Here is a 13,190-nt window from a genome sequence, read left to right as displayed (position 1 = left end):
TATATAACAAGTAAGGAAGGGCTAAGTTCGGGTGTAACCGAATATTTTAAACTCTCGTAATTTATTTATTTAACTTTATTTATATTAATAATACACAATTTAACCCACATATTCGTCATATATAGTGCATAAAGTCCATTGAAAGTTGGAAACTATAATATTAGGTTAGAAGCACCGAGGTCTTCGTGTTCGATATATGGGGCCTTATAAACCCATGGTACGATTTCGGCGATTTTTAGAATGGGGCTGCCACACTATTAACATAGTATTTGTTTTTTGTAAAAAAATTTCCATTTTGTAAAAAAATCTGAGTGTAGCTTCCATCTGCCATTTCTTATGTGAAATTAAGTGTTTCTGACGTTTTTGGTTAGTGAGTTAATCCACTTTTTTTGGTTTATATAGCTCTATTGGTTTGCGAGATATGTACAAAAGACCTATTTGGGGGGCGGGGCCACGCCCACTACCCCAAAAAAATTACATCTAAATATGCCCCTTCATAGTCCGATCCTTCATACCAAATTTTATTTCCATAGCTTTATTTATGGCTTAGTTATGGCTTTTTATGTGTTTTCGGTTTTCGCCATTTTGTGGGCGTGGCAGTGGTCCGATTTTGCTCATTTTCGAAAGCAACCTTCCTATGCTGCCAAGAAATAAGTGTGCCAAGTTTCATCAAGATATCTTAATTTTTACTCAAGTTACAGCTTGCACAGACAGACGGACGGACAGACGGACAGACAGATATTCGGATTTAAACTCCACTCTTCACCCTGATCACTTTGGTATATATAACCCTATATCTAACTCGTTTAGTTTTGGGTGTTACAAACAACCGTTATGTGAACAAAACTATAATACTCTCTTTAGCAACTTTTGTTGCGAGAGTATAAAAATAGTTATTGATGCTTTCAGCATTAAAGCACAAAGTGGGAATGTCATTAAATGAAGTAAACCTTATTTAATTGGAAATTTTCCAAAATGCATATATATTAAGGTACGAACAAATAGGCGCCAACGCATCAACATATTTTCATACGAATTATTTACGGCTTTAATGTTATTTTTACTGAATTGTGAAAATTTTGCTCAAAATTATGATTAAACATAAACAAACGTTTAATATTTATTTTGTGCGCAAATTGTCAATTTGCACTAACATCACTTTGTTCGGATGAAAAGTAAATAATACTCTTATTTAAGTGAAAATCACTGATTGGTGATAGTGCAGGAAAATGGCCAAGATCGGACAATAGCCACGCCTATGTCACACATATATCACGACATTGAATGGAGACCTATTCGATCTTATAAATATCTCCCCGTTCGCTGTATCTCGTAATTTGTAGCATAAATATTTCTGAGATTGTTATAGTATCAAATAATTGTGCTTTATTATTTCTTTCTATAAAATATAAATGTTTAATATTGCTTAGTGAGATAATCGGATTAGTCGAAATTAAAATAACCAGGAGTATTTAGGATATTTACTATACTTTAATAAATCAATTTGCAGACTTTTCCCTTTAATCCCCATCACACTCGTCGAGTATGCTTCAGGTTATAATGAACTCGCTGTTATGTGTGCCTCCTTTGGCACACTTGAACTAATTTAAACCCGTGATAGTGGGAGTGTATAAGTATGTGGTGCTTTGAAGTGCACAGAGCCTATAAATAGCGCGTTTACACCCGCACACCGCCTGCTCATCTGCTTGAATGAATTACTGTATATATACATAACTTTATAGATATATAAAGCCATATATATAAAAAGAAAATGCTTTACTGTTTACGCAAAGCTCATTGAATTCCAGTAAGCACATTTCTCAAAATAGCAAGTGATATGCAAATACAGGCAAAATACTTGCAGTTGATGCCAGTATACTTCAAATGGTGAGTGTGAAAAATTTCATTGATTATTATACAAGCATTCTTGGTGCATCTCATTTGAAACAGATATCAGTTAATTTTCATAGCGAAGCTATGACAACTCGTAAACAAGGCAACAGCTCTTAACGCCTGCCTCCCACATATGTGTGTAGCTAATGCGATTGCGAAAGAAAAGAAAATACATTCAATTTAGAAAGTATAATACCTTCCATTCGAGATTTTTGTTTTGCTGTTCTCTTTTTGCTTTTTGATTTGGTTTGCAAGACTGCCTTATCGATTTATATATTTTTGTTTCGTCGCTTCTCATTTCGCCATGTACAATATTAATTAGTCTGTCTGCGCGGCGGACATGCTATAAATTGCAGTTGAAAAGCCAAAGAGGGAGACTAGACAATGAATGAGCTTCTGTTTTGTGAGAATGATATACTGTAACAAATATCTTTGTATCTTCGAAAAATATATCTCCATCCTAATAAACGTATAAGAGTGTATATAGAAGTGAAATGTAATACTACGATGAGTGGAGTGAAATTAGTTTGGAAGGTGTAAAAATACATATTTGTGAGTAAAAGGCAACAAAATCGAAATAACGCTCACCCATGTGTGCAATGACAAGTACCGAGTAAGTGTCCACCTCTGTGTATTATTATATTGCTCTATTTGCTTACTTGGCTTGGATGTGCCCTGAAGAGGATGAATATGGATACATATTTCCATATAAGCAAGGCCAAATGAAGGATGGATGAAGTGGTGAAAATAATAAATTGAAATTGAATGGACAAAGGAGAATGGAAAAGACACAGAAGTGAAATATATACAAAAAAGCATGGGACATTTGCAAGCAGCTTAAAAGCGAATATGTGTATAGTGTGTATTTCTTACAAACGTACGACAGACTCTCGTAGAAATTCAGTCTTTTATTGGCATCTGTTTTGCAGCTGTCCACAAACAAATTTTGCTTTATTGTGAAGGATTGTAAATATTGGTTTCACTTATATATGCAGATTCACTCAATTGCATGTTTAGCAAATGTGATTTAGCTGATTTGTTCCGTAAGTTTATATTTGCAGTAGTACTGCGCCGAAACTGTGCATGCTTATCGAGGTAAAATTCCAGAGAATTTATTGTGATTATTTATAATAAATTTTTTATATAATGCTGCTGCTAAGTAAAATTTCAACAAAAGTTGAATCGAAATACCGAAGTCTCTTTTTGAATGTTTCGCATTTGCACTACACATAACCAGCTCTCCTTTACTACATACACATATGTGCTGACTGCAATATTAATTCACGAATTTCATCCATTTCAGTTTTTCCGAAATTAGTTTTCTTGGAAGCGTTCTTGCTTTGGCAGCAAAGGCGATATTTGCAAATTCAAATTCTCTCAATATTTTCTCCGAGAAAATAATCTTTAAATTTTGCCTTCTGATACATGGAAAGTTTCAACATTTTGCGAAAATATTGATATTGTATTTTGTACCAATGAAGATGGCCGACCAGTCGACTAAATTTGAAAGGAATGATTTCGGATATTAAAAACATATCACGTTAAGTATAACGGACACATAAGCATCGAATATCAAATAGTAATCTTGCTATAAATAAACGTTAGAAAAACCAACTAGAAGAAAACCACATACTTTCATACAATCAAGGAAATATAAAATAAATGGAAAATCAAGGCAAAGTTTGTATTTTAAGTTAATATTGCAATAACCTTGACACAAACCTTCATTTTACTATTCCGTAATAAATACACTGCCTCCGACTCCACTGGTCCCCGCTACCAGCCAGTGAAAGTTTTCTCCGCTAGACACGTAACATTTGCTTGCATGGAGACATGCATTCGAAGGAGAGATGGCGCGAAATGCAGCAGAAATCGTCAGTAAAAGTTTGAAAAGTTGATTATAAGTTTCAGGGCGCTGAATTACATTCAAACGCAAAATGCTATCACATAGGTTGGAGAATCAAAAAATGAGCAAATCAAAGGCAAAACAACCAAAAAAAATAGTTTGGAGAATGTTGGGAGTGAATTGCTTCGCAGTTCAATAAAATGCATTTGCCATCGACACTCGCAGAACGGATGCCGCAGAGGAAGAAATGTGCGCGGGTTCGAGAAGTACCCTTTCGTAAATTGATGTGTAATCGAACAATAAAGTTTTATGAAAACTTAACTAAAAATCAGGCGCCTAATTAAAGAGAACAAGGAAGTGAAATCGAAGGTTTCGATTAACATCAAAGAAAAACCGAAAACTTTGGCAATCGCGATGATGCAGTGGCCTTGAATAACACTGCTGAGAACTCGGGGTGATAACGCGGACAATTTTCATAGTAGTAAAATACCACAAAATGTTGTGAGAATGAGATCAGTAGAAGAGACGACAAAATTTAACTGCATGGATTTAGATACATGAGCGGAAAGGAAACTTCCATAATGATGCTCTCACTTATTATTTATTTTGAACGATACAATTTTAAGTATTTTATTTGTATATTTTAACCGAAATTACGTTAATGCAGCAATCCAGCAACCAAATTAATTTAAAGTCTCCGAGTAAGAAAGAATACTTGGTAGGCGTCTCATTAGTTAACTTCGTGATACTAATCGTTTTCAAATGTAAACTCATTTAAGCCTCGATAAGTTTTAATACAAACAGCCGTTACGTAAAGAAAACCATTAAACGCTTTGCTACATGTTGCAAGAGTTTATAAATACGGTAATTGCGCGTCGTGCAGCACATTTGGTAAATATGCTAAATTTATGCTCTGAACATGCAACCCTGTCACGTTCGCCTTACTGGACCACGAGCAACTGTAGATACATTTAGATATAGCATTTACCGTTACTTAGGTCATGCATTTATGGGAGCATTTGTCTCATGTTAGACATGTACGCATTTCAATTCAATTTGCGGATGGATGGATGCGTGACATATTTATGTCTTTTGGGGAAAACACAAAGCAACAACATCAACAAGACTTCTCTGCCCTGGTGGCAATCCTCTCCTCTGCTACTCTGATAATGAGTAATGTTGCTTTGACGGATGTTGATGCTGTCCATGGCCCCTGTTTCTAACTGCGGCCTCGTTGGGACTAAACTGAACGTGTAATGGCTTTCCATTTGCAACACAGATCTTGTCGGGTTGAACAAGTGGATGATTACTGCGGTATCCGCAACCTAACTATGCATGTGTGAATGCATAGCTCGCTCGGTGACAAATGCCACACTTTCGGGGCGAATTTGATTTATGAATGAGGCCGCTCAGTCTGTGTGCCCTTACATATATGAAAACATACATGCACATATTAACAGTAGACAGTTATACATATAACGGGCACCATGTGAAGCAACATTTGTAGTTGTAATGTGCGGCATGAAGGCGGCTTTGTTGTTGGCGGTTTTACTTTATATTCACGGGCGAAGTATAAACTTTTTGCACAGATGGACCTATGTAAGTGCTTGTCAATAACTTGATGATGCATTGAGTATGATGCCCCAGTGATATTGAGTTAAAAATAAATAATTTTGTTCGAGTAAATTGGATTACCTACGTGGTATATAGTAGTGAGCATCGAGTTATATAAAAATTTGAATATTTAGGTTTTAGCTTCCATCAATGTTTATTACCGCTTAGCTAGTAGTTGCTCCACCACTTGGAAAGGATCTCCACATCTGTGTTCAAAGTTCACTGTTTACGTTGCTCTGTCATCGCAATTTTTTTTCATGCGAACTTACCACAGCTGCTACTTCTTTGCTGGCAAACGCTATGTCATGCTTGTTAAATACCTACATATGTGGTTATGTACGCGTAGCACACACGCTTTGAAAAGAGAAACACAACAAAAGGGTAAATTTTTGTGACACATGTCAAACCCTGAAAGGTGCAGTGCCGCCAAGTTTACCAGCTTTGTTAATTTTTCACCGGTTTGAGTTGGCAAGCGTACTAACCATTTGCATGATGTCCCATGAGTTACTCTGGGTGCAGGTAAATCGATTTGAGGATAAAAGGCAATTGAAGACGCATATGTGGAGAAATATTAATGCATAATGTGTCCTTCTTACTACTTCCTACTGTTCTTTTCCAAAAAAAACGTCCATTACATTGACTAAGTTAGAACCTAAGATATTTAAGTAAAAATATTCATTCGCTACCATAAGGTAGTAATAGCCATCGCCTCTTATTTAGTAGATTAATTATTTATAATTAGTTCTCATGTAAAATGAAAATAATAATAATTTGTTGTCTAGTAACCACAGCAATTAGTATATAATTGGTATCGAAAACTGCCTGCTACCTGTTCACAATTGCACGGTTCATTAGATATTCATTCGAACTTACCATATCATGCATTAGTATAGAGATCCCTGCTGTACTTGTCGCATTTATATTAAAATATGAAAAATAAGCCAATTTGCAAACTAATCAAAAGCTATACTCGACACACAGCAACACAGAAAACACAGAAATAATACAGCGAGAACATTTCCAAATTTATAGTGTTATCGCATCAACAACACAACTAATGCATACGGTTAAGTATTCGTGTTTAATGAGAAGTGAACGAACAACTTTTCACATTACGTATACGCCCCGTGCGACCCACCCAATTCCCCGCTTTTAATGATATGTTTATATGTGCGTGACTATAGAGGCAGGAGTGGCAAAAGCGGGAGTGTGATGTGAGTTAACTTTCGCATTTGATTATTTAACTCGACTGGTGTTTTTATTATTTCGGTGCGCTATTATGCCACATAAAATGGAAAAATATACATAAATACATAAATACACACATACACACATATATCAACGTGTATACAGCCATTAACGTGGTCTGGCATTTCCGCAGCAAACTTTTATATTAATATTTATTTGCTCTGCTGCTCTACTGTTTCCTGGTGGAAGTTTTTATTGGTGAATACTTTTATACCCGTCATACCACTAACAAGGGTCTAAAGCGATTGATTTTTCGACTCAACTGTTCCCAAATAAATACAACGGTATTCTGGAAAATCGAACTTTTGGTAAGGAACGCAGTTATACACAATATTTGCCAATGATCGCGATGAAGGAGTATCCAAGTCCAACAAGGTCGGTAAGAGGGTAGCTTTGAAATTTCAGAGATAATCTGACCTTGTCTTTTAAAAGAGATGTAGAGAATATTTGTTGACTTCTGCTATTTTTACTTATTTGCATTGCTATATTTATATTTATGTTAGTCAAAATATCCGATTTCTAAGTATTATCCGATACATAATTTTGATTTCTGACCATCCCAAATGCAACAAATACCTTACTGCCAATTCGTGCGCTGGTTTTATGCTATTAGGCACACACAGCATTCTAGCATCATACTGGTTGCCGCTAATGGGAACTAGTTTATGTTGTAAAATTTAGTTTATTTTACGAGGAATATTTGTTATGTCGGTGAACCACGCTAACATGCAAATTCTCTATTGATTCGCAATTATTTGGCTATTTTCACGTTCCTGGAATTCTCGAATTTCTATCCCCTGTTCGCTCTTTTCCCCGACGTCCATGATTCGCTGGCCATTAATCCGAAATAAAAGTGTGAACTTGTGCGCTTGGACTAGTACATATAAATACAAGGACATACATTCGACATTTCAAATATGGCGTTTAGGCGTTTATTCAGCGGAGTTTATGTTTAATTGGCCTCATGAACGCGACGATTGTGCCAGGTTAATGTGTACACACATTTTCCGTGTTATCTCTGACTAAAGTTCGACATGTTCACATGAGTGGGAGTTGAGTTTCCCACTGCCCTAGGACTGGTGCGCTGGAAATACGATTTCCTGCATAAATGACTATCTAATTAGCCTCACATTAATATAGATTTATTCGAATGAATGAAACACCACATTTGCTAACGCGTATCTGCTTGCTCTTTCAACTTTTCCTTAATTGTCCTCTAGGTGCTCTCTTGTGTGAGAAATAGCCGAAGTACGCTACAATAAATTAACTTAATTTCTGTTAATTAAAAGCGATTTGTGTGGAAAATAGCGGCACTTAGTTGGTGCATTAGAAAGGGAAGCGCTCTGATCAGCTACAGCGCAATGAAACTGTGGCATTTATTTTGGAAATATCCCCAACAATAGTCACTAATTTTGTGATAAATAATTTACAAGCGGATAATTTACTTTTTTATGAATTTGCTGGTGTTTGATTTGAGTATTGTTCTCCGAATATATTTCCAAATGTGTTGCAGCAATATATTTATTGGAACATTATGTTGTAGCTGTAGAATTGCGGAACTCTTTTGAGTAAAATATTTTTTCTAGCTGTGTTTTTTATTAATTATTCATGCCAGCCTAATATTGTCCGATTCTTCTTGGTTTTTAGTATCCCTCAGTTACTCCAATGTAATCAAATTACTGTATTAAATCAAAATTGCAGCCAAATGGCTGCGCCATAATTTTCGAAATTATGACTTGAAACATTAAGTCGTAAAGAGGCGATTTTAATATGTCCATAGATTTAACTGCAACAACAAAGAGAGTAATAATGACAAAATTAAATTCCCGCAAGTGACTCCAAAGCAGCTGCTGACTTGGAAGGCAGCATTTAAAAGCAGCTGAAGTCTAGCGCGTGCAGCGGCTCTCGAGCAGATGACGAAATAATTGTCATAATAAATTGTTTGCTTACGCTTTTGCCTCAGCACCTCAACTCACGCAGCTAAGAGGCTTTACTGTTTTTTCGGTTTTTTTTTCGGAATACTCATTTCCCATTTGAGCGCTTAAATGAAATTTGCCGTGCAATGTCGAAAATTTAATTGCAGACTGGAAGCGGTGATAATTTTGCCAAATCAACAACACGCACAATAAAAATAACGCGCGCAATGAGAGCGTTGGAAGCAATTTAGCAAATTACAGTGCTCCGAATATACGATAAGCCCAAGCACCGAATTGGCAGCAACACGAATTATCAAAGGAAAAACACGAGAACGCGAAGCGGCAGGAGGCGCTGCAGTGGCGTGTCGCCTCACCTCAAAGGCCATTGCACGCCATGACGGCCTTCGACACCCGGTAGACTGGCTGGTGCCCGCTGGTAGTGCCGCTGCCTCCGCATCCGAAGTGCAACCGCGGCGAAATTACCATAATTATTCGCTCATAAAGTACGGAGAGTGTGAATGGCAATCCGCCGTGGCTTGGGGATCGTGATGAGTCTAGTAATCGCTCGGAGAGGAGGGCGAATATAATACTGAAGGAAAAGAAATCAAACATAGCTGGCATATATTATTTGAAAAACCTATTAGAACTTCTATGGCATATTCCAATTAGATTTATTCAAACCTTGCTTCAACTTGTGTGGTTTACTTTTCACTCACAAATTAATTGAAAATTCTCATTGCTTGCAAACCAAAGGAATGCAATATAAATATTTTGCCTGAGTTTGTGTAATATAAATTCAATAAAGACTATTAAGGGAAATTGTGCACTTATTTCCACATAAAATGCTAGATATTCAGCTCCAAAAACTCTTCCGAACCAAACTCATGCAACAAATAATTGTAATTAAAAATCAAAGGTACAAATATGCACAAATTTAAGGAAATTAATCAAATTTAGCAATTCAATAATATTCATCAATATTGAACCAAATCTAGTAGCCCGACTATTTTAAATTCGCAGTTTTTATTAAATGCATGGAAAATCCATTAATGTTAAAATCAAATAAAACAATATGCCCTTTCCATATCGTTATATTATAACCCATGAATGTTTTTACGTAATTGGGGCTTCGGCATGTATATTAAATATATGTAGATATGTATGTAATGTCGCACACTCACCTAGCAGCATGAGCAGCAGCAAATGGGTGCTGAAGAGCAAACCGAAGCGACGCAAGAAATCCATCAACATGATTGCCTTTTAATTTGCGACAGCAATTTGTGTACCTTCACACCCCGCACGTCGCGACCGCTGTGTCAATGTTTATGTTTATGCTCGAAATACCAAGCCTTAGTCGCGAGCAGTTTTAGCTTTTCTACTCTCTTTGCCAAACACGCTTGTAATTGCGCTGATGTTTACGACGCAGGAGTCGATTATTTTATACATATTTACGTTCTTCTTCTCGTGACAACAGAATGTGGCATTGAAATCACGAGAGGATGGAAATTTATTTTTGGCGTTTTATTTTAACCGAGCAGAGGTTCGTTCATGGAGTACACGGCAATCTCATTAATTCCAAGAATATCTGCAACAATAGAAAGGAAATTATTTGTAAAACAGCAACAACAACTGGTATTTAGACTGAATCATAATAATGTACCATCAATTTGTATTTGTATTTCAAGGTTTTTCTTTTTCACATTTTCAAAGAAATATCTGACTATAGAAGGAAACTTTTACATCCTACAAAACGAAATTGTACTTGCAAGTACTTCAAGATTCTCTTTTCAGGATCGCTCAGCCAAGACGATTCTACAGAGAGTGCAATTTGGCGCATTAATTTTAGGAAGCTGTGAGTTTTTTCCTCATTGCATATTCCATTTGGTCCTTTAATGAAAAGCACACTTTAATTAAGAAATAATTACAAGAACAAAAACAAGTGTAAAAGAGATGAGTGCAAAACGAAGGAAGCGACGATGATTGTGCTCGTCTGGTGAGGAGGCCACGTGAGTCCCAACATAAGGGAAGCAGTGGCGAGAGTAATGTTTAATGTGAAAATCGTTCGCATGCAAACAATAGGTTTCCTGCCGCCGCAAATGGCACACAAAACAAGCCAGAACAATAAAAGGACTGCAGCAGAGGCGCGTCGAGTACGGCAGACAAAAGCATTGGCACAAAACCGGAAACGAATGCCTCAACGCCAAGCTCAGCTTTCCTGCGCGGGTCTGCAGTGAACTGAAGGGACGTGGCGCCAAGGGGTTAACCTGTGCAGTGATGAGCCAGTCTGCTGGCGTGTATTTAACCTCCGATGCGTTGCAGGTTAAAGTGTAAATGTGGCACTGCGGCAGCTATAATCACACAACTTGGCCTCGACGCACAGTTAGGGGGACGCAGAAGTCAATAGGAGGAGATTTGGATGGGTTAGGTTACATGTGACGAGGGGGCAACTGCTACAACGGCTCTGATGTCGATGGCATGGAAAGAAAGCAACAGAACCTGCTAAACAGCAGCAGTAGGGTGAGACTGTCACAGAAATATGTATATATTTACGCTGGCAGCATTTAACCGAGGCAGCATCCTGCAATATCCATATCTAGCAGCCGACGGCAGCTCGCTTGATAGCGGGTAATATGCACATGGCTGCTTGCGCACAATATGAATTGCTCGCTTATATACTTATGTACGCACAGACAAATGTGAAAATATATATATCTACACAACACAGTGATTTCCACTGCAGCAGGATTACTGTAGTTTTGTTTTCCAAGTTTTATTTTCCCCTTCTGATGCAAGTGCTGTGTTGCACATTGCGGTAATTGCAACATTTTCAAGGATTCTTGAGTATTTTTAATTCAGCTCAGAGCAACAGAGCTCTGTGTGCATACAAACATACTATACACAATAAATGCATAAATATAAAACGAAAGTTGAGCTGGCAAGGCCTTTTCGAGCTACTCACTGGTGGATCGCTTGTGCAAACCGCCTACATCCACTTGAATGAATCTGAGTGTGGGTGGGATTAGAGGAGAAAGTCGAGCTGCTGTCTGCTGGCTTTGCTTCGTTGCTTATTTGCCATAAAGATTTATCTTGCATTATGTTGCGACTATTTAGATTTCTGCTTAAAAAGCAGTAAAAATATATGCACAAGCCGTCGTATGAGCGGAAAAAAGTGCAACGCACAGAAAATCGTGTGACGGCCACTTGCTCTTATAAAAATAAAAACCAGATATAAATACATACATTTGCTCGCTACACAAATCTCTTGAGGACCGTGTCAATGCCACCGGCGGCAACTTCGCTTACATAAACATGCGCCCATGACATATGTGTGTGCAGCAACTATTATGTGCATTTCAGAGCGCTCAGGCACTCGAGAGCATTCGCTCTTACATAACCATACAGAAGTAGGCTGTGAGCTTATTCATGAGCATTCAACTGCCGTGACAAACATACGGCAGGGCTAATTCGAAAATCATTCTAGAATAATCCAGCACCGCTACTTGTGCATACTGTTTTATTTGCACAAGCTTGAGCATAAAACTTGCAAAGCACACACGAAACGGTGTCTCCATAATGAGGCAATATTTACAAAGCAAGCGTTTTTAGCGCTGAGAGCAGATCTTGACTTTTTATTTTCCACTGAAACTGCCTACAGTTAAACACAAACTAACACGCACTCAAAACACATTTACATAGCTCTAAGTTGTTTAGACTGCAATAAAGACGTTTAAGCAGCTTATAACGGGCCAATCGTTAATTACTATTCAATGCCATTTGTAGAATTCCATAGAATCTTACGATCTGAACACAAGTTAAAAAAGAAATAAAGCGAGTTTTGTGAACTACTTAGCACCTTCGTGGCGTATAAGTAATATGTTTGGGGACATTCATTATAATATACGAAAAATCTGGGAATTGGACCAAAAGATTTTTTTGAGAGATTGGGTCTTACGTCGAAATCGAAATATTTTGGAAAATTTGGACCAATATATTTCGAAAGATTCATTCGCAGAGCTTGATCGGAAAATTGTTGGAAATTATTAGAGTTTTGTCACGTTAACGAATAGTAAAATACAAAGACTTTACTTTTATTTTCCGAAACAAGAAAATCATACTATTTATTCCGACAAAGCTTCGCTAACCGACTGCAACACCTAGACAGCTTGAATTTTAAAAGTCAAACCCAGATGCTACGGTAATAAAAGAATAATTTGGCGCCCATCGCGCCAAACTTGACACACACAGAGCACTCACAAGAAGCGGCGGCAATGGCATCGATTACAACCTGCCAAGCAGCCACAAATGTTGCAAGTTGTTTTGTTACTATCGCCAGTGTCTGTGGGAGTGAGGTCGGTAGCTCCTGACACCGCACAGACTGCAGTCTATTTTACTTTCACATTTTGAAACATTGTTGTTTTTGTAGTGCAGTTTCATTCGCTTTTTATGGTTTATTGTAACACTAATCCATTAGGCGCCACAGGTAACATCTGCTGTGCAACCTGAGCATGATAATCATGAAGAGAGAAAATAGTGAGAAAGGTAATACTAAAACTAAAGAAAACTAGTAAGGTGGGTCTAAATTCTGGCGCAGTCGTTGAAAGATAAGCTGCCAAGGTCCAATGTGGCGCTCTATAAATTGGATCTTTCTCACGTTATTCCTTGAAGAGAATTGG

At 37.4% G+C, this 13,190-nt stretch overlaps 1 protein-coding gene across 3 annotated transcripts in view; it reads right to left on the bottom strand.

Moving 5' to 3' along the window:
- The window catches only part of LOC105221678 (uncharacterized), a 57,095-nt gene that overhangs the window by 22,224 nt on the left and 21,681 nt on the right, over nt 1-13,190 (bottom strand). For all 3 annotated transcript variants that reach the window (XM_054228428.1, XM_054228424.1, XM_011198826.3), the window contains exon 2: nt 9,699-10,102. In XM_054228428.1, coding sequence (XP_054084403.1) covers nt 9,699-9,768 — 70 coding nt within the window. In that variant the 5' untranslated portion in view covers nt 9,769-10,102. The remainder of the gene's footprint in view (nt 1-9,698; nt 10,103-13,190) is intronic.

The sequence above is a fragment of the Zeugodacus cucurbitae genome, chromosome 2 (genome assembly GCF_028554725.1).
Source record: "Zeugodacus cucurbitae isolate PBARC_wt_2022May chromosome 2, idZeuCucr1.2, whole genome shotgun sequence".
Taxonomy (NCBI): Eukaryota; Metazoa; Arthropoda; class Insecta; order Diptera; family Tephritidae; genus Zeugodacus; species Zeugodacus cucurbitae.
This window is presented reverse-complemented; position numbering and strand designations above follow the sequence as displayed.